This window comes from Falco cherrug, chromosome 8 (genome assembly GCF_023634085.1).
Source record: "Falco cherrug isolate bFalChe1 chromosome 8, bFalChe1.pri, whole genome shotgun sequence".
NCBI classification, from domain to species: Eukaryota; Metazoa; Chordata; class Aves; order Falconiformes; family Falconidae; genus Falco; species Falco cherrug.
The window spans coordinates 30,423,091-30,441,002 of record NC_073704.1 but is presented as its reverse complement, the minus strand read 5'-3'; the positions used below and the strand labels follow the sequence as shown (position 1 = coordinate 30,441,002).

Genomic DNA, 17,912 nt, shown 5'->3' with positions numbered 1-17,912 from the left:
TTTCTAGATTTCTAGAAATCTAGAAATCAGTTTTCCTCATGACATTGAAGTTGTGCTGTGGTGTGGGTTGGTTACAGTCTGTACTTTAAACACGAACCCCTTAAACACCAAGCAAGTTTGAAGAACAGCTGATACTTAGCAGAGTCCTAGCAAGCCTTCAGCCAGCCGTGGTTCTTCTGAGGGTGGCCTGCCCACAACAGCAGTGAGTTTTGCAAACACTTCCTTAGCGTGGCTGGTGCTGTGGCAGGAGGAACAAACCCTCTGTTGAGGTCCTCATAGCAGCATCCAGCAAGGGAGCTGCATCCACATGGGCAGCAGTTTGCTTATCAGCAAGGCTGTACTGGTGAGTACTAGTAGAGCAGTGGCTGTTCTGTCTGAAGACAGCTAAAGTTACTGTATAGGGGGTGTACGTGGAAGGAGTCTGCGTGAAGTGTGGTCAGTAGGCTGAGGCGAGCGTGGGGCAGTCCCCTCAGCTAATGTGGTGAGCATCAGTTGTCAGGCTGGAAATCTGAGATACCATCTTCGGACTGGGGGAGGCTCAACTACAAGGCGGAGGTAATTACTGACTTAAAACACTCACAGTGATTGTGCAATGTTTCCAGGCACTAAAAGACACATTGCCTACTTACTGAGACAGGTGAAGGAAAGTAAGACCCTCCTGTCAGTTGCTGGGTGGGTGTTTCTTGTGAACTGCCTTTGGTTCCAGAAAAAGGCTGCTTTCTTCAAGTAGGGCATGGTGTTTTACTTGCCACCTCATACTCTCAGAGGGTTTGAACAACGGAGAACACTTAGAGCTTAGAGACTGTCAGTGCAGCTGCCTTGTGCACTGCTACTTCAGCATCGAGCAAAGAGTTGGTTTGACTGAGTGCTTAGTGAGTGCCATACTTTGTAAAGGCCTGACACCAAATCCCCTCCAGGCTGGGGATAGCTGGTACTGGCTGAAGCAAAAATAGAGTGGAGAGAGGGCTGCGAGTTTCCATCCTTTGTGCAGAGCTGCAGTTTGACACTGCCTTGCTGTTGAGATCTCCATTTTGTCTTTGCAGTATGCGATTTCTGGGTGCTATTCTGATTGCTCTGAACTTCTTGCCCAAGGGGCCTTGGCTGGCAAACCCAATAGCTATTTACCCTGCCCACCTTCCAGTACCAGTGAATTACTGCAGGTTGATGCCTGGTAGCTTTTCTACTTGAAAAGTTGCTGTGTTTGACTATGCTGGAAATCTGAAGGAGGAGTTGAGTTCTTTGTTACGGACAAGCAAGGTTCAAAGAAATGTCTGTCTGATGTACCTTGAACTAATTTTAAACTGGCATTTGTATGCAGCTAGGTCCTGAGACTTGTGAAGAAGGAGGCTTGTTGGTACAACTGTGTGCTGTGTTATTTCTACAACTGCTGGGCTACATCTAACCATGTAAAAAAAAAAAAAAAAAAAAAAAAAAAAAAGACCCCAAGAAAGGAATTGTTACGTTTACAAGTTAAGGTTACTGGCTGGAAGTAGGTACAGAGATACTTTCTGGAAGGTGACTGGAAAGGCCTGGTTATTGAGTGTACTGGCTCTTGTCTACAGTGATTGTGAGTGGCAGCAGTATTTTGTCTCTGTGCCAGCCTTGTGCCTTGAGTTAGCTGTGTTGGAGCAGTTGACTAGGGAGGTTGCGGACTGCACTGGTTTGTTAACAACATAAAAAAAGACGATAACCAGATGACTACAGGAGAAGAGTGGAGTGTAATTTTTAAAGTTGAATAGCTATGTTGGAAGAGCTCCCAAGTATAGACAAGCCCCCAGGAGAGTAATATTGCATTCTTTACGTGCTCCAGGTTTCCTTCCTCATTGCAAGAGTAAGATGTAAGATTTCCTGTACAGTTATCATAAGATAACTTGAGAATTGCAAATAATGCAGTTCAGCTTAGTCGGGGGTCAGTGGGGTTCTCCTAAGCACTGAAAAAAGTTCACTGGCTTGTGTACCCAGCTTAATATTGCCACAGCACCTTAGGCAACAAGTATTTCCTTTTTACTGTTTGGTTTGACTTATTCTACGTGCTGAGCCAGTTGCTTTGCTGTGAATTGTACCAGCTTCTATAATGCTACAGTGGTAGTATCTAGGCTGAGTAACTTCGGTCTGTTCAGTCTTTGTCATTTTTCTCCTTTAAATTCATCATTTTGAGCTCCAAGCTGGCACTAAATACAAACCTCTGGTGGCTTTCTGCTGGATAGCTTTTGATAGAAAATTTAGGCATTACTGGCAGAGGCTTTGACTAAGCACATAGTTTTGATGGCTTATTAGTGAAAGGGGGAGCTTTATTTTTGCAGTGACAGAGTTGGGATGGTGAGGAGAACGTTTTTTTTCTCTTGTTGATGTGTTGACGTTATGCCAGATGTAGCCTAGCCTGTCTCCCGTAGTGCAAACTGCAAGCCTAGTAGGAGGATTGGAGAAGAACCTTCTTTTGGAGCCTATATGCACAATCCTCAAAACCTGGAGGAGCTCTTCGTACAGGAACTGTGCCACTGAGATGTCTTGACTTCTGCCTGACTCTGCGCCTGTGGGAAGAGGTGGTACTCAAAATCCCAGTCCTAAATTGTTTGTAACATCGGCTACTGAAAACTATGGCATTTAAATTCTGCAGAAACAGAAGTGAACCGCTGGGGTGAAACTGTGGCTTTGTGATTACCAAAGCTTGTTATGTGGGGAGCATCTGTCCTGTTGATTTCAAACTTGGTGGGATGTAGAAGCCATATGCTTCATTGCCTGGGAGGTTCATTTTTTGTCAGCTTGGGTCTTGGTTTTCTCAGGTGGTGTTTTTTCCACTTCCTCTTGTGAGGAAGAGGGGGAGTCAACAGACTTCCTAACATGTGCAGAAAAGCTTTTTTTTTTCTTGGTTAAAAAAAGTGCAGCTTAAACACCTGTTGCCTGGTAGATGCAAGCCAGCTTGAGCCATTCCTCTTGGCTTTCTGTTACTGTTTTCCCCAGGTTTCAAAGGTATTTCTGGCTCTTCTCCCCTGGTGCCATAATGTATAGTGGATCTTCTTTAGACTACAGTCCTCAAGGTTATGGCATAAATCTGTTCTTCTATAGTGCACCATAATTTTTATCCTATGCCTTACTTTACATGTTTAAAAAATGAGGAAGTCTGAGAGAAATTTGTTTATATCAGTTTGCTTAAAAGATTGTTTCTGTGCCTGTAGGCAGAGGCTTACAAACTTTTAAATGAAAACCACATAGAAGAAAGACTTGAAACTTTGAATGTTCCTTTCTCGTGGCAGCATGGCCAGCTAATGGTTTCTTGGATGTGTTGGGACTTGTTTATGTGTGGAGTTAATAAAAAATGGCTATTCTGTGGTAATTTAAGTCATTCACACCCTCCTGTAATCTGAATTTTCAAGTTTAAGCAAGTTCCACATTTCCATTTTGAAAGCAATTAGGGGACTTCTTCACAGTGTTCTATCTAGTCCAACAGAAGTGTCTCCTTTTGAACATGTGTGCAGCTTCTGGAGTCCAGAAGCAAACCACCCAGCTAACTTGAAAGGTTTCAGCTAGAGCGTGGTAGCTGCTGAGTATCTCTTACCTGCCCCTTCTCCAGTAGTGCTCCACTGGAGAGGTATGCGGTGACGTGCTGCCTTGCTGTGTGAAAACCCTTCTGTTAGATGCTTAGAACCTCCTGTATGTAATACTGTCTCGCATAGCTGGAGTGCCTGCAGCAAGGAGCAAGACCAGCCCATGCTAGAGGGCAGGGCAGGGGCCAATATTCAAAGGTACAGACAGGAAGACTTGGAGGAAAACTTCTGCTGTGCTTTTATGATTGCTTGAAGCCACCCCCTTCTTTTGCCTGTGCTGCCATGGGTAGTTGGAGCCGTGTCATTAACCGTTTTGGTTGAGGATGCGAAAGCTCAGAGCACTGCTTTTGGAGTTGGTGCTAAGCTGAAATGAGTGAGAAACTAGCTTCAGCAATGAGAAAAGGCGTGGCTTTCTTCTAGTTTCAAACCAATGTCTCTTAGAAAGAAAAAAGGTGTTCTAAGAGTATCAGTTGGAGTATTGACAATTCTAGAATTTGAAGTCAAATCGCTCTTGAAGTGACTTGAAGCAAAATGGTGAGACTTTGGTATGTTCTTTAGGTGGTTCAGTTTGGGGTAATGGTCACAAGCAATAAGCTGTCATGGCATTAACTTAAAGCCTGAGGTGCCGTGTGGGCAGTTGCAGCTCATGCTTCCTTGCTGCTGTGGGGGTTAGGTTTTGCTGGTGAGGAGGGAGTTTAGTCTACAAACACAAACAATCCCTTCAGGCTGATGGTAAGATTTGCCAGGCAGTTGGCAGAGGTGAGTCCCTGGATGTACAGAACCAGTTTTGATTGCTGTCAGCCAGTGGGGATTTGAACTGGCTGCCTGGAACGGAGGGACCTGCTCTCCGTAGGTGACACATCCTGCCTGATGAATAAGCAGAGCAGCCTGTGTGGGCAGCTGGGGCATGTCTGCCAACACTTGTAGGGTTAGGGAATCTCGAGACCACAAGCCTCTGTGCTGCATCTCGATGCTGTGCTTGGTGGTGTTAAGATGTGGCAGTTTTTAAGTCTGTCCAAGGAGGATGGAGGTGAGATAATGAACTGAAGTAGTCTGTCGTGTGAGGTGTGCTTTTGTTTCCAGGTTAGGGTTCTTGTGTGCATCTCGTCTGCTGTCAGGTCCACTTTGTTTTATTAAGACTTCTGTGGAGGCCTTATTTGCTCTAACACAAGGTATGTGGATTTGCTGCCACAGTGACTCCAATTAGTGAACTTGTGCCTCCAGCTTTCTCCCAGCTGTTTACTGAGCCAGGTGTCTGCTCCACAGCCTCTTCCCTTGCTCTGAGCTTGACCTGCTTTCCTCGTGCTGGCGGAAAAAGTAGGGCAGATTTCTAGCTTTGGGTATTATTAGACAGGAAACAACAAAAAAAACCCACTGTGGATTTTTATCACTGCCTCCTGAAACAGCTAACTGGTGATGAGGGAGTGCTTCAGGATGCAGAACGGGGGTGTTGGGAGCCCTGGTCTGTGGGAGGCTGGAGGGACAGGCCCAGGGTCTGTTCCCTGGTTGCTTGGAGGGATATGTTTAATGGCAGATGGAGGGACCAGGAAAAAAAAAAAAAGCTGCAGCTAGGTTCCTAATGAAATCTTCAGACAGGAGAGTTTCTAGAGTTGAAGAATGTAACAAATCCCAGCCATATAGACGCTTTTTTACACATAAGCCAAAAACTTACTTCAGAGGTGACGCTGTTCCTCTGAATGGCAGGAAAGTTTGGTCCAGCCTTTCTTATGTATGGCCTTGGTTTTCAGGACACCATGGGCGCTCTTGGTTGAACTGCATCTAGACTGTGCCAGTGCTGTTTCCTGGACATGTGTAGTTGCGATGTAACAGAATTCAGCCTGGAAACAGCTTGAGCACCTAGTTTATGAAAATTGCTCATTTTACATTTCCTGGAGCCTAGTGTTGTGCTCTATCTTGCTGGCCAGCTGATGCCATTGATTGTTGAAGACCAACAGTCAAAACAGGATCCAGGCCTCTTCCTGCTTTCACTTCTTAAAGCAGATGCATTTCCTGGTGACCTGCTTAAGGATTTTGTCTCTACCTTTTTGGGTGGGTGGTGATGGTGGCAGTTGCAATAATATTGATTACTAATCAGCTATTCCTTAAGCGCCTAGTTTACTGTCTGTCACTAAAACTTGTAGGGAACTGATGGGTAACTGCTGTTGTGAAGAATAACCAAAGATTTTTGTCCTGACCTACCTTGTCTGATTCCTTAAAATAGAACAATGCTGCTCATATCCAGCTTATCACAGCTTTGCAGCTGTATATGAATAACCTATTTTGTGACATGCTTTCAATCTTTTTTTGCTCCAGTCTTAATTTAACCTCTAATACTGTTCTTTTTCATTTCTTTCAGAATGGACTGCTGAATTGGGAATTATTGCAGACTCAACAGTACAGCACTGCTTGTTGCTTCATCTATTACTAGTTATTTAAATTGGACTTTTAATATCCTGCCAGCTGCTGTTCACACACACATGGTGCATTGTTGCCATACTCAGAATTGCATCTTTGAAACCCAGACCCTCAGTAACCTTCATCGAACAAAGAGGCGACCTCCTGCGTACGTTTATAAAGGGATTTTTTGGACCTACTGCCCTCTAGCTTTCTTGCTGGTGCTGTATTTCTAAGACACTATGGAGCCCAGTATGGAGTACTGCCTAGCCCAGGTGTTGCAGAAGGATGTTGGAAAGAGACTTCAAGTTGGCCAGGAATTGATAGATTACTTCTCAGATAAACAGAAGTCAGCTGATCTTGAACATGATCAGACTATGCTGGATAAAATGGTTGATGGACTGGCCACTTCTTGGGTAAATTCCAGCAATTACAAGGTAAGACTTGTCAAATGGAATGTGATTACACTCCGAAGTTTCAGTGTCAAGTGCCACTTGATCTAAGTGAAAGTTGTATAGCAGACTTTCTAATATACTGTTCTGTAAGCTGATAATTATGCTGAATGAACCATTCTTGTCCCATTTCTTGGTAGTTGGTAGCCAACACGATATTGAGGACTCAAGGCAGTAAAAATTCAGTAAATGAGGTTTTGATAAATGGATTTAAATTTGGTGTTACCCTGGTTTCTTTGTGTACATTGTTAGCTGGTGGCATGCTTTGATCATTCCAGTAGTTAGCAACGTTGATTTCCTGCTATATTAAAAAAGTGAAACTGCAAAAAGTATATATAACCAGCAGGATTTTTCACTGTCATTAAATCTTGCTAGATTTTTTTTTCCTATTTTCTGGGGGCAACTTAATTACAGTTGATCTACTGTACTTAGCTCACAAAAGGTCGTGTGTATGTGTGTGTATGCATGCATGTTCTGTTGAATTTGACAATGTTGCAGTGAGTTGGTAGGACATAGAGCTGCGCTGCCTTGTTACTCCCTTTATGTTGCTTCATCTTTCTACAGGTCTTAGTGAGGAAGTCCTACCACTCGCATGTGCTGTGGGAGTGGGGAGGGGTTCTCAGCTGTGGCTTGGAAAACTCCTCCTGGTCCCTTCATGAGGCACTCTGACAAGTCTAATAGGGTACTTAAGCTGTTGTATGGGACCTAATAGGAAACTTTGTTCCTTTCTGCTAAGTCCAGAAAAGTCTGAGCGCTCAAGTTCCTATAGAGCTGAGCCTCCAGATAATTAACTGAGTGTCGTAATGGAATTCTTTCCTGTAGAAGTGGAGAGACTAGCAGTGTAGGTTGCAAGTGCTCTGAAGCTCAGCATCCTCGGATTAATTTAAACTATTTTTAACAGAAATTTTTGCTGAGAAATGGTTGTGAGATTGCAGTGTATTTGTCAATGTGTTCTGCACAGCTGCGTTTCTTCCTCTTAATTTTTGTCAGCAAGCAGCTGAGGTAGAAGCGATTTGGCAAGTAGGAACAAAAGAACACCCCCCACCCCCCACCCCCCACCCCCCCCAAACCAACAAACCACCAAAGCCAGTATCATTTCAGTAAAAGGTCCATTCTGGTGAAGCTCATGAAGTCTTAGTTTGTTGTCATGAACAAGCATTGTATGTATAATTTCCTGAGAGCATTGCATGATGTTACTCCCCCTTTTCTTGCTAACTGCCTTTTCCCTACAGACTTCTGTGATTCTCAGTGGAAAGGTAACCCAAGTACAGTAAACTTGAAACGTGCTGTTTGCATGGATTTTATGAAGTGATACGGATCGCAGATCTATGCAGTACTTACTGCATACTTGCAGTATGCAATTCCAGCATCACACTTAGCAGAATTCCTTTCAGGATAAATTGTTCTCTCTCTCTTCCACCCCTCTCCTTCCCAGCCTTTTGTCTGTTGAACTACACATTTTTATTCTGCAGTAACAAACTGGTGGCCCTTCTGTACTGCAGTGACTCTGTTCCAGAACTCATGCTGCTGAGCTGGCTGTTCATTAATGTGCGTGTTCTATAGATAGCATTTGCTGTGTTTAAGTTCTAGTAAGCATAACAGACATCTCAGATGTCTGGAGGGTGTTTTTTCAGTGAATAAGTATAATAGAGGACGTGAAACCTTGGAGTGGGGCAAGCTGGCTATCTGGGGGTTAGCAATGTGGTGGGGTCTGCTTCAGTATCCAGCCAAGGTTTAGTGTATCACTGTGTACCAATCTCTTGTTTTAGTGCCTTCCTCTGTGTTATAGTCACCTTCTGAACTGCTTGTGGGGTGGGGGTTCAGAAGCTCAGATCTGTCTGGCGTGAGGGAGAACAGGGTGGCTGTGTCATCTGACCCCGGTCATGGATTAGTGTAACAACCTTGAGAGTGAAAGGCCGAGCATGGCTGCCCTGGAACAGCCATCTGGACGGCTAAACTGCCCTTGTTCGGTCACCGTTGAAAAAGCCGTTAGCTTTGCACTCTGCTGCTCTGCTCACCTCACTCCCTTCATTTGGAAAAGTATTGGCTTAAAACAAAGATTGAGGTCATCTGCATGGTCTGAAATTTCCTGACACTTCAGTGATAACGTGTGTGCTCGCGGAATTAGACTGAGTGTGGGTAATGGGACACGTTGTGTTGGGACAGCACTCAGTTGATTCATTGCTCCTGTCCGTCTAGGACTATTCTAATTCAACATTTGTGCTTACATATTATCACCGAGGAAACATCAGTGAGCCGAAGAGAAGTGACATCTCTGAGTCAATTCAGTTCAGTTTGGTTCAAAGGGAGCCTCAACTGATGATGAAATTCCTGTGCCTCTACAGGGAGGGCTCAAGCTGTCTCCCTCACTGGCTTACAAGTCTGAGCTATGGATGTTACAGCCATCCTTGACATTTTTAGGCTTGGGTGGTTTTCCTGTACATGGTTTCTATTTTAACCTGACACTACTTCGTGAAGTCCTTGACCTCAGTATGAGGACTGGAGACAATTTGATCTTCTTTTTCAAGTGATGCACCAAAAAAGCAATGATGGAGGGGGAAGAGGTGCTTCTCTTTCCTTGGTGCTGTCCAAGTCGTAAAAGCATCATGTGTGGAACAGTGAGACCTAACACTTCTGATAGCACTCAGCACTCTCAGTCTTCTGACAAATGGCCTTGTGACCTGGTCACTGATTCCTGCTGCATATCGGGCAGCTGCCTTAGGTGCAGGAGGCACTTGGATAGTTCAGGATGCTTTTCAAGTCAAGGCAACGTGTGGGTTGTTACCTGAAGCAAGGCTGTGAGATCCAGTGCAAGGCCATTGCGTATGCGTGCTTGCCGGGAGCGTGCTTGAACTGCACCCAACAGGCATTGCCTGGCCTGTGTTTTCCCAGCAGTGCCTTCAGGTGGGTGGAAGACCTGAGACTAGTGCCGTGGGAAAAATGGAGTCTTCTCGAGAGCTCTTACTCTTCTCTGGAGCTCAGTTACTTAGAGCAGGCAGCCTATGTTTGCATGGGCACTAGGAGCTGTGGGGTATGCTAGTGAGGCTGGGCTGGGGAATGTATTTGAGAACGCTGCAGACCAAGGAGGAATCCTGCCTCTGTTCCATTTCTTCACACGCTTTGTTTGCTTGGTCTGTGCCGTGTCAGGATGGTGGTTTGGCTTGAGTCCATTTCTTCCCCTGGCTAAGCAAAAAAGTCAGAGTTATTTTGCAGATCCTTGAATCCCTGAACAATAACTAAGGCCTGCACTGAGCTGTCTGTCTTGAGACATGCAGCAAAACATGCAGCAGCGTCAGGAGCTTCAGCATGTCCTCTCAGCTTCACAATCCTATGGCAAGGTGAGAGAGCTGAAATTGTTAGTAATTTCTTGGTGAACAATCTCACTTTGAGTTGCTATGTGGCAGTGTTTAGTAGTGCTGCTGTTAAGTACACAGGATCTCCTGACTGGTCTGCGGCCGATGTACCTTTCTCAGTATGTAGACTATCATGTGCCATTGATGTTTCATTTTGAGATGTAGTGTAAAGGAATATGTCCAGGATCTTAAAGTGGTATTCTACCAGCCTGATATTCCTAGAGGTGAACTGAGAGTGTTTGGCAGTGGCCTTCTCTTTCCTGCTTCTCCACAGCAGGTGAGTATTGTACCATCACCTCCATCTAGCAATAGGGATGAGGTCTCCTGCACCTTTTTTCTTCCCTGTGACGTGTGCTCTGTGCTGTTGTAGTTGAGGTTTACACGGAAAGTAGCCCTTGCTATTGCTGGTTCATTTTTGACTAGCAGCACCCAAGAGTGAACTCAGCATAGAGATTTGGTGGTGATGGAACCTTTGAGCAGGTCAGGATCCGACAAATTGAGAAGAGGGTTTTACTCCATGTTTTCTTATATTGCAGAGTGGTGGGAGAAACCCCTTTGAAGTAAAACTGGGTGGGGGTGTGGGGGTTTGCAGTAAGGAACTGAATGAAACTGGGGTTTTTTCCTGACCTTTGGCAAGTAGTGATTTTTTTAATTATTATTTTTTCTGGTTGCTGCACTACTCTCACTGCACAGGCTATGTTTGCTAAAGAGAGTATCTTACCCTTGGATGGGATGATCCCTTTGTCCCAGTGCAGCTTGATCTGTGTGAGGCTCTGTGCCCAGCAGCCCACAGGACTGGGCTTTGCTTGTGAGAGGGGAGTTAGGATCTGACTTGTCCCCAGCCACCAGGGTCTGTAACCACTTCCACTTGTGGAGGCCTTCTGGCTGACCAAGCAAGGTTCTGTACTGGTGGACCCAGTCTGCCAGGGTGGGTGTTCTGCAGGGCTGTGTCGTGAGCTTTGTTTGTGTTCATGTGTGTAGGACTTCAGATTTGATTTGTTTAGTTCCTAGTTAATTTTGATACTTAGAGAGGCATCACACTCTTTAAAATAAAATGTGTGGTGGGATGTTACAGAGAATTTTTTTTAGATGGTGAAATATTGCAGGGAAACTTTTATTTCCCCTAACAAAACTCCTAACAGTGTTAGAGAAAGCAGCCTTCCATTTGGATCTGTTTCTGAATATCAAGTATTACAAGAATGTGCTTCACTGAGCTGAAGAGAAATAAAACTTACATAAATTAGCTGGCTTTCTTAAACTGTGTATTGAATTTTTTTTCTTTCTTTGCTAATTGAGGGGTAGAACAGATGGTGCAGGCTTAGTTTAAAGTGGCATCCATTAGAGTTACTTAAGCTGATGAATGGTAGTTCACTATAAGCATACATTTGTTCTCTATACCATGTTTATTTTGGTTGAAATTCAGTGGAAGAAATCCCGATTTAAGAAATAATTATCGTGCATGCTTATGGGTTGATATGATAATTTGGTAAGCATGTTTTGTTGAGTATTTAGTGCACAGGGGAAAAAAAAAAAAAGACTTCACCATCTGGGGAAGGAAAAAAGGGACTTGTAAGGGGTTTCCAAGCAGCTGCTGTTAGCTGGTGAGTTTTGGGATGCTGGAAGGATGTGAGGATTAGGAATATATACATTCATTTAGCAATTTCATCCCTGAAAACCTATTTACATGAAGCTGTAATTGCTAATAAAAATGAATTAAATTAGTTGTGATTCCCAAAAGATATGGGAAGTGAACTATGGAGCAAGAGTGATCTTGGACCTGGAGTTGTGAGTAGAGCCTATTCCTTGCCCTATGCCCATGTTACAAAAGCTTTGTTGGCAAAACCTGCTTCTGACAATTCCTATTGTGGGGAGAAGAGCTATTTTCGAATGGGCTAAAGACTCATTGGACTTGAATTGCATTAGGCTCCTATGCTGGCATGCTCCTAATAGGCAGGAAAACCCACCTTAAATTTAAGAAAGACCAGAGTTTTGGCGGCAGGATATCTAGTTTCCTGTAGGCATTGAACATTAATGCTCAGTTCAGCTGATCAGTCCTCTTTTCTTTGGCTGTAGTAGCTGCGCCTGCCTTTCTAACACTTAACTCCTCTGTGTGGTGATTTGATCAGATTATGGAGCAGCTCTTACCTGCTTGCTATCAGCAGTATGGGGAGGTGCCATAGAGGGTGCAGTGCCGAATAGGAGGTTTGTAGCAGCTGGGCTAGATCAAATTTAATACTAGCTTCAGTCCTTCTTATTCAGGACAGGGAAAAAAAACCAAAAAACTAATGTAGCAAGTCGGCATTTAGAGTTTTCCTATGGCTTTTTCTTAACACTTCAAAGGTAATAATGACTGGCTGTAGCAGGAAGGGTTCTTTGGTGGCTGAGGTGGGAAGAACTGTAGTGGAGTAGTAATACTTTCCGGTGGTTTTATACACAGTGCAGATATGGTACTGGTTGCATAAAACAAAGTTTTTGAACCAGAGTGTACCAGACAGCAGTATCTTTCAGTTGTTTACTGAGGTATTATGAAATCAAATATAAATAGTGAAAACCTGCAGAATCGCAAGGGAGTGTGAATAGTGGAGACTCAGTGTTGAAATAAATAGGACAGAAGTTTGTTTCCATAGTGGCACATGCAAGGTCTGTCTAACTTGGTATCCTGTCTCTGGGTGGCCAGTAGTGAATGGTGAGAGGTGAGTAGAAAAATGGGATACAAACTAAACGTTTCCCTTGCATATCCTTCTGGCTAATAGAGATTTGAGTCCCTGATTTTACTTTCTGGCCAATTTTATATTATGTTTCCATAGATTTTAGTGCTGGGACTGGCTCAGGGGAAGTGTTGTTCATGGGTGTGTGGTTTTTTTCAAATCTTTTAAGATTTTATTTTTTATTTAGAGCTGTTTTCTCTTGGGTGCTTGGTAGTGCAGCTGCCTTGGCTTTGGTAGGGCCAAACAGGCGCTGGTCTGGGACTGAGAGTCCGAACAACACACAAGACTGAACCATTGTGGTTACTAAATTGAGAGGATAAAGTTATTCCTTTAACGCTGGTGTAGTGTTTCAGTTGCAGCGCTTCAGTGCTCCTCACAAGGGGATATTCGGTGGTCTAGCACAGTTCTAGCACTCGGGAAACCTTGGGTGTATTGCTTGGCTGCATGCTGAGTGTCACAGCTGATGCATCGGTGGAAAAGGCAGATTATTGGGGATTTATTTCTGTGCGGATAAGGGCATACTAATGCTATTGTACAGTGCTTGTCGGGTCCTTCTGTGGCATGTGTTGTACAGTTCTAGTTGCCCGTCTGTAAGAAAGGAATTCAAGCTGGAACAGGTGCAGGGAAGGGCTAGCATGGTGTTTAGGGGACTGGAGAGCCTGCCTAACCAGAGACTAGAAGTTTAGCTTGTTTAGTTTACAGTATGAAGGCTGAGAGGGAACATGACTGCTGTCTATAAATACATCAGAGAGGCGAACATCAGGGAAGGGAAAGAACTATTAGATCTAAAGGGCAAGGTTAGCACAAGAACGAACGGGTATAAACTGGCTGTGAGTAAATTTAGGCTGGATGTGAGATGAAAGTTGCTTGCAGTGTGAACATTAGAAAACTCTTGGAGTGGGATAGATAAGGACATCTACTTGGTTTTAGGATGGATCTTGTGATGGTTTTTGAGTGATGGTTTTGAATAGTTTATATACGATACAGGATTAGGCACAGTGATAGGGGAAGCTAATTTCGCTGCTTTGTCTGTATGGTAGAACAGGTATGATGCTGTGCCCGAAACTGCTCTAACACTTTGAATATACACAGATATTTTAAAAAGTGTACTGGTTTTGGTTCTCAAAAATCCCAAAGTGAATTACAGAGACTGCTCATGCCATGCCTGAGGATCACGTGCCTGTTACCTCTCTCTGGATTAAAATTAGCAGTTGCTCATACGCATGTGCGATCCAGCTCTTATCATGTTTAGTAAGTAACGGGGTGAGTAGAGGAGAATCCTCATTTTCCCCTGACATGGTGATTCCTGACTTGGAATTGTTGCCTGAAGTGGAGGTTAGTTGCAGTGGTAGGTTTACAGGCATCTTGATTTGCTAGTTTCTAAATGGCTTAGTGGAGTTCTGTTGTCCCCTTGATGCTGAAAGAAATACTCATCAGCCCACATAGTTCCCTCACCAGCACCAGCCTGTTAGCTTCTTGGCTAAAAGTATGCACACTCTTCTGTGGCATCTTTGTGGGATGTTCCTTGAAGTTGTCTTAAAAGCTGTTCTTGTCTCAGCCTTTGAACTTCACCATGAAAAAACACTTACTGACAAATCCCACTGGCAGTGGGGTCTAGTTGCCTCTGACGTCTAGCTTTAATGAAGTGATTTTATAAGCAGATAAGTTTTATGAAGTCTTGTTTCTTTGGCTTTTTCTGTGCGGATTTGCTGGTGTCTAATGTTGTGGTTTTCCTTACACTGAAGTCTGTCTTTTAATGGAACCTCTTTTGCTTGGTTGTTATATTTGTAAGAGCATAATGTCTTTGGGATCTCTATTTTCTCTACCATGTTAGGTTGAAGTTTGCTAAAACTGGTTAAAGAATGCAGAAGTTATAGGGAGAGGGCAGAATATATGAATGATAGATGAACAATTTAATGATCTCTTCCTTAAAAGTAAGACTGAGAAATACCTGGTGCATAGTAGTAAAAAACACTTTTTTTTTGTTTTGTTTTATTTCTTTAAATCTTCCAGACTGATCTTAGCTTTAAGTGCACCTATGTTAGTTTTTGGAGGAACAGCACACTAGATTAACAAGGCTGGTGCATGGATACTTTTTGTTTCAGATATGTGATTCTGGCTCTGGCAGCCCTTCTTTTGCAGCAGTTGCATTTTGGAACTGATTTCCTGTATTGTCATAGGATCAGCTCATAGGATCACAAAGTAATTCAGGTTGCAAGGGCCCTTGGGCTTGTCTAGTTCCATCCACCGTATCTTTGTTTACAGTCAAGGTCTTAAAACTTGTTTCTTACTTGTTTTCCAGTAAAATTTATTAGCATGTAAGTGGGAAGTGTCCCAGTGTCAGAAGTGCCTGTGTGTATCAGCTCCCATGTAAATGCCTTTGGGACGCTGGTGATGACAGCGTAGCGGTTGGGATTTGTCTTAGTATGTGAGCTGACTCTTACGATGAGCCACCCAAGCTCATCTTACTAGTGACAATCTAGCCGAGGCTCAGGACAGTTGGATTTGTTCTGCTGCTTGGTTCTCTCAGCTTCATGTTTCTGATGGCTGGACTGTGCTGTATGTGAGTTTGTATAAGCAACCTCGTGTATTTGTATCCCATGTGTTGTCTGCTCTGTGGCTGTATCATTACATGCAGGAGGGAAGGTGTGGAACACAGAGTGGAGACACGTAGTTTCTGATTTTTCTCCAAGTGACTGCTACCTCCCACAAATTTGTTCGTTACTTTCTTCCTAGATCCGATCTCTCCCTCTTTTTAAGTTTTATAATTTTTTAAAATTTATTTTAACTAGGCAAAACCTGCTACGTTCCTCATTTGGTATTGCTTTTGTGCCAAATATGAAACCTTAAAACAAAGCAACATTTGAGTATTCAAGAATTGGAGCAAAGAGTCCCAGTTATCAGAGCATGTAAAGCAAGATCATTTTTTTTTATAGTGTGGCTGGGAGTTTAGCCAGAGGAAAGATTGTGTAGGATTGGGCCCTGCATTAAGTGTGAGAAAGAAAACTTTCATGCCTAGTAATGCTTTTTCATCTCCAAAAATAGCTTTCCGGAGAGGTTTGTGGAAACAATGAAAGATTAGGTAGTAGAGCCCCATCCTGGCATACCCTTCTTAAGGCTGGCTTTGCTCATTACGGGGGCAGGACATGCACACAAGTGCAGAGGCTGAAGGGATCTCTTTTGGGATGTGAAATTTTCGGGAGGTTAACTGTGGTGTTACCAGCTCGCCAGGGTAGGAGTGTTTGTGCCGGTCAGCTGGTGGCTGAGAACCTGCTAATAGCAAATGGAAAACCTAAAGTTGCTTCTACCAGTGTACTTTGAAATTATGCTGTTTGAATAATATATAGTGAATCGTGTCTTAGAAATCAGCTCTTTCTGCTAATTGTCATAGTTCTTTGTGTGTCTGTTAGAACTATTTTCAAATACAGTGTTTTTGCCTTGTATTGCTATGACTCTCAATTAGACTAATATCAACTGGCACAGTCATGTTGGGTCTAATTGCAAATCTTCCTGCAAATGGAGGCATCGGTGCTTATGCAGTGATGTGGAGGTGTCTGCTTTTAACAGTTTAGAAGTTTAGAAATACTTTATGTCTCACTATCAGGAACTTAAATAAAGGGGATGCCGCTTGTTCATTGCTGTTTAAAGCTGAATGTTACAGGCTTTTACTGATGTACAGCCATCATCAAAGTTGTCTGATGGGGCCAGACCTTTTAAGAACCCAATTTCTCTAGTAGCTTTATAAATGTAGACAACTCTAGCTTTCATCATGGAGTAAAAAAGTGTACCTGAGTGTTGGAGGGAATCCTGTTTGCTCATAGCTGATGGAGTTGGTCTCGTTGCACCAAATTACTCAAACCAATACTCATCAATAGATGAAGTATCTGTGTGTGTTCTTATCTGTTTAGAGTGCTGTGGACAGAATGATCCTTGGGCAGATGCTGGGGTACACCCCTGGCTTTTTAAGACACTGGGGAAGATGGTTGTGTACCGTATTTAACCCAGAGACATTCAGAGGAGCACTGTGATGCTGGATGCCGAGGAACAAAGGGAGCCATTGATGTGCTGCTGTTACGTGCATGGCTGAACTGCTTGACCTCCAAAAGGAATTTCTCTTGTAATGGTTGGATGTTGTCTGAAAAGGTGAAACTGCGCACAGGTTTTAGAAGTACCTGCTCTTACAGATTGGAGTATTTGTTTGGGGTTTTTTTTGTCTCTTGGGCTAAGGTTCTGTTCCAGGCCTGCATAGGTGGCTTTCCTGGTAGTCTACTGTCTGCCTCTTCTACCTTCTGTCCCTTTGGGTTTTTGGAAAGTTGTTACCTGTAGAATGTTGCTGGGCTGTGAATAAGTTAAGTGAATAAGTCTGCTTGTGAAAGGCTCCAGTCCCCATCAAGATCTGAGCTTTCTTGTTGCCTTTAAAGAGCTCTGTTTCTTTGTGTTGCTTGGGTCCCATTCTCTCCATGCAGTTTCATCCGTTTCCTTCTGGAATTTCCTGTTCTAGTAAGGTAGCTTACAATTAATGAGAAGCATTTCCCAAGCAGAAAGGCATTATGTGGAGAAAAGTGCAGTGGTTGTTGTTTGATAACTTGCACCTAGAGGTGGTGTGGTGGGAACTGGCACTGCAGACGAATGGGAGGGCAGGAGCTGACATCTCAGGCCAAGTGACAGTTACTGAGGTATCTGGGGCTGATTGCTGCCTTACAGGCATCTTTCAAAGAGTCTCTTGGTGACCATTCCAGGAGGAAGTAGTGTGTAGGAATTGTAGAAGAGTGTGCTCTAGCTGGACAAACACTTCAGAACAAGAATTGGTTATTTTTCTGGGTGTAGCTCTGTTGCAAAACTAACTCACATGAAAGGTGGTGTGAGGGTGGCTTGCTGACTTTTTCTTCTACGGAAAGCAAGTTTCTCGTGGTGTAGTAGTGAAGTCATGTGGGTCTTATGGGTTCCCCAGTCCTTTTAACTAACATAAAGAAGGGAAATGAGACAGAGAGAGGAGAGTCAGGATGAATTGCTGGAATATGTACTAGGTACTCTGTGTGGGTACTCCAGGCTTCCATGTGTTAAGTGTTTTCTGTTTTTAACTAGAATCTAAATTTATCACAATTGTTTTGCAGGAATGCATTTTATGATGATTCCAAGATCGTTGGTCCAACATCAGTGTAATTGTTGGACTAGACTTGAAGGGGTGGCTGGGATGGTCCTGCTGTTTTCATGCTCCCGGCCAAAGGGGCTTATTTGGTGCAGCTGCAGTCCTCAGACACTGCCGAGCAAACGCTAGGCTTTGGATGTATGGGATGTTCACTGAGAAAGCGTGGGGAGCTGCGTAAGTGGCCATGTCTCAACGAACTAGTCGTGCCGATGGGGTAATGCTGGCAGTTCAAAAGGCCTGGGTGAAGCCCTGTGGGGAATCTGAGCAGGCGTGCATGAGACGGGGCCTTGGAGGAGGGAGCTGCTTGTCTG

General features: G+C 43.8%; 1 protein-coding gene across 1 annotated transcript in view; it reads left to right on the top strand.

Annotated features, from left to right (window-relative positions):
- CLASP1 (cytoplasmic linker associated protein 1) overlaps window positions 1-17,912 on the top strand; it is a 181,222-nt gene that overhangs the window by 6,497 nt on the left and 156,813 nt on the right. Inside the window, exon 2 of the mRNA XM_055717670.1 lies at window positions 5,902-6,376. Within this exon, the coding sequence (XP_055573645.1) occupies window positions 6,182-6,376 (195 nt within the window). The 5' untranslated portion in view covers window positions 5,902-6,181. The remainder of the gene's footprint in view (window positions 1-5,901; window positions 6,377-17,912) is intronic.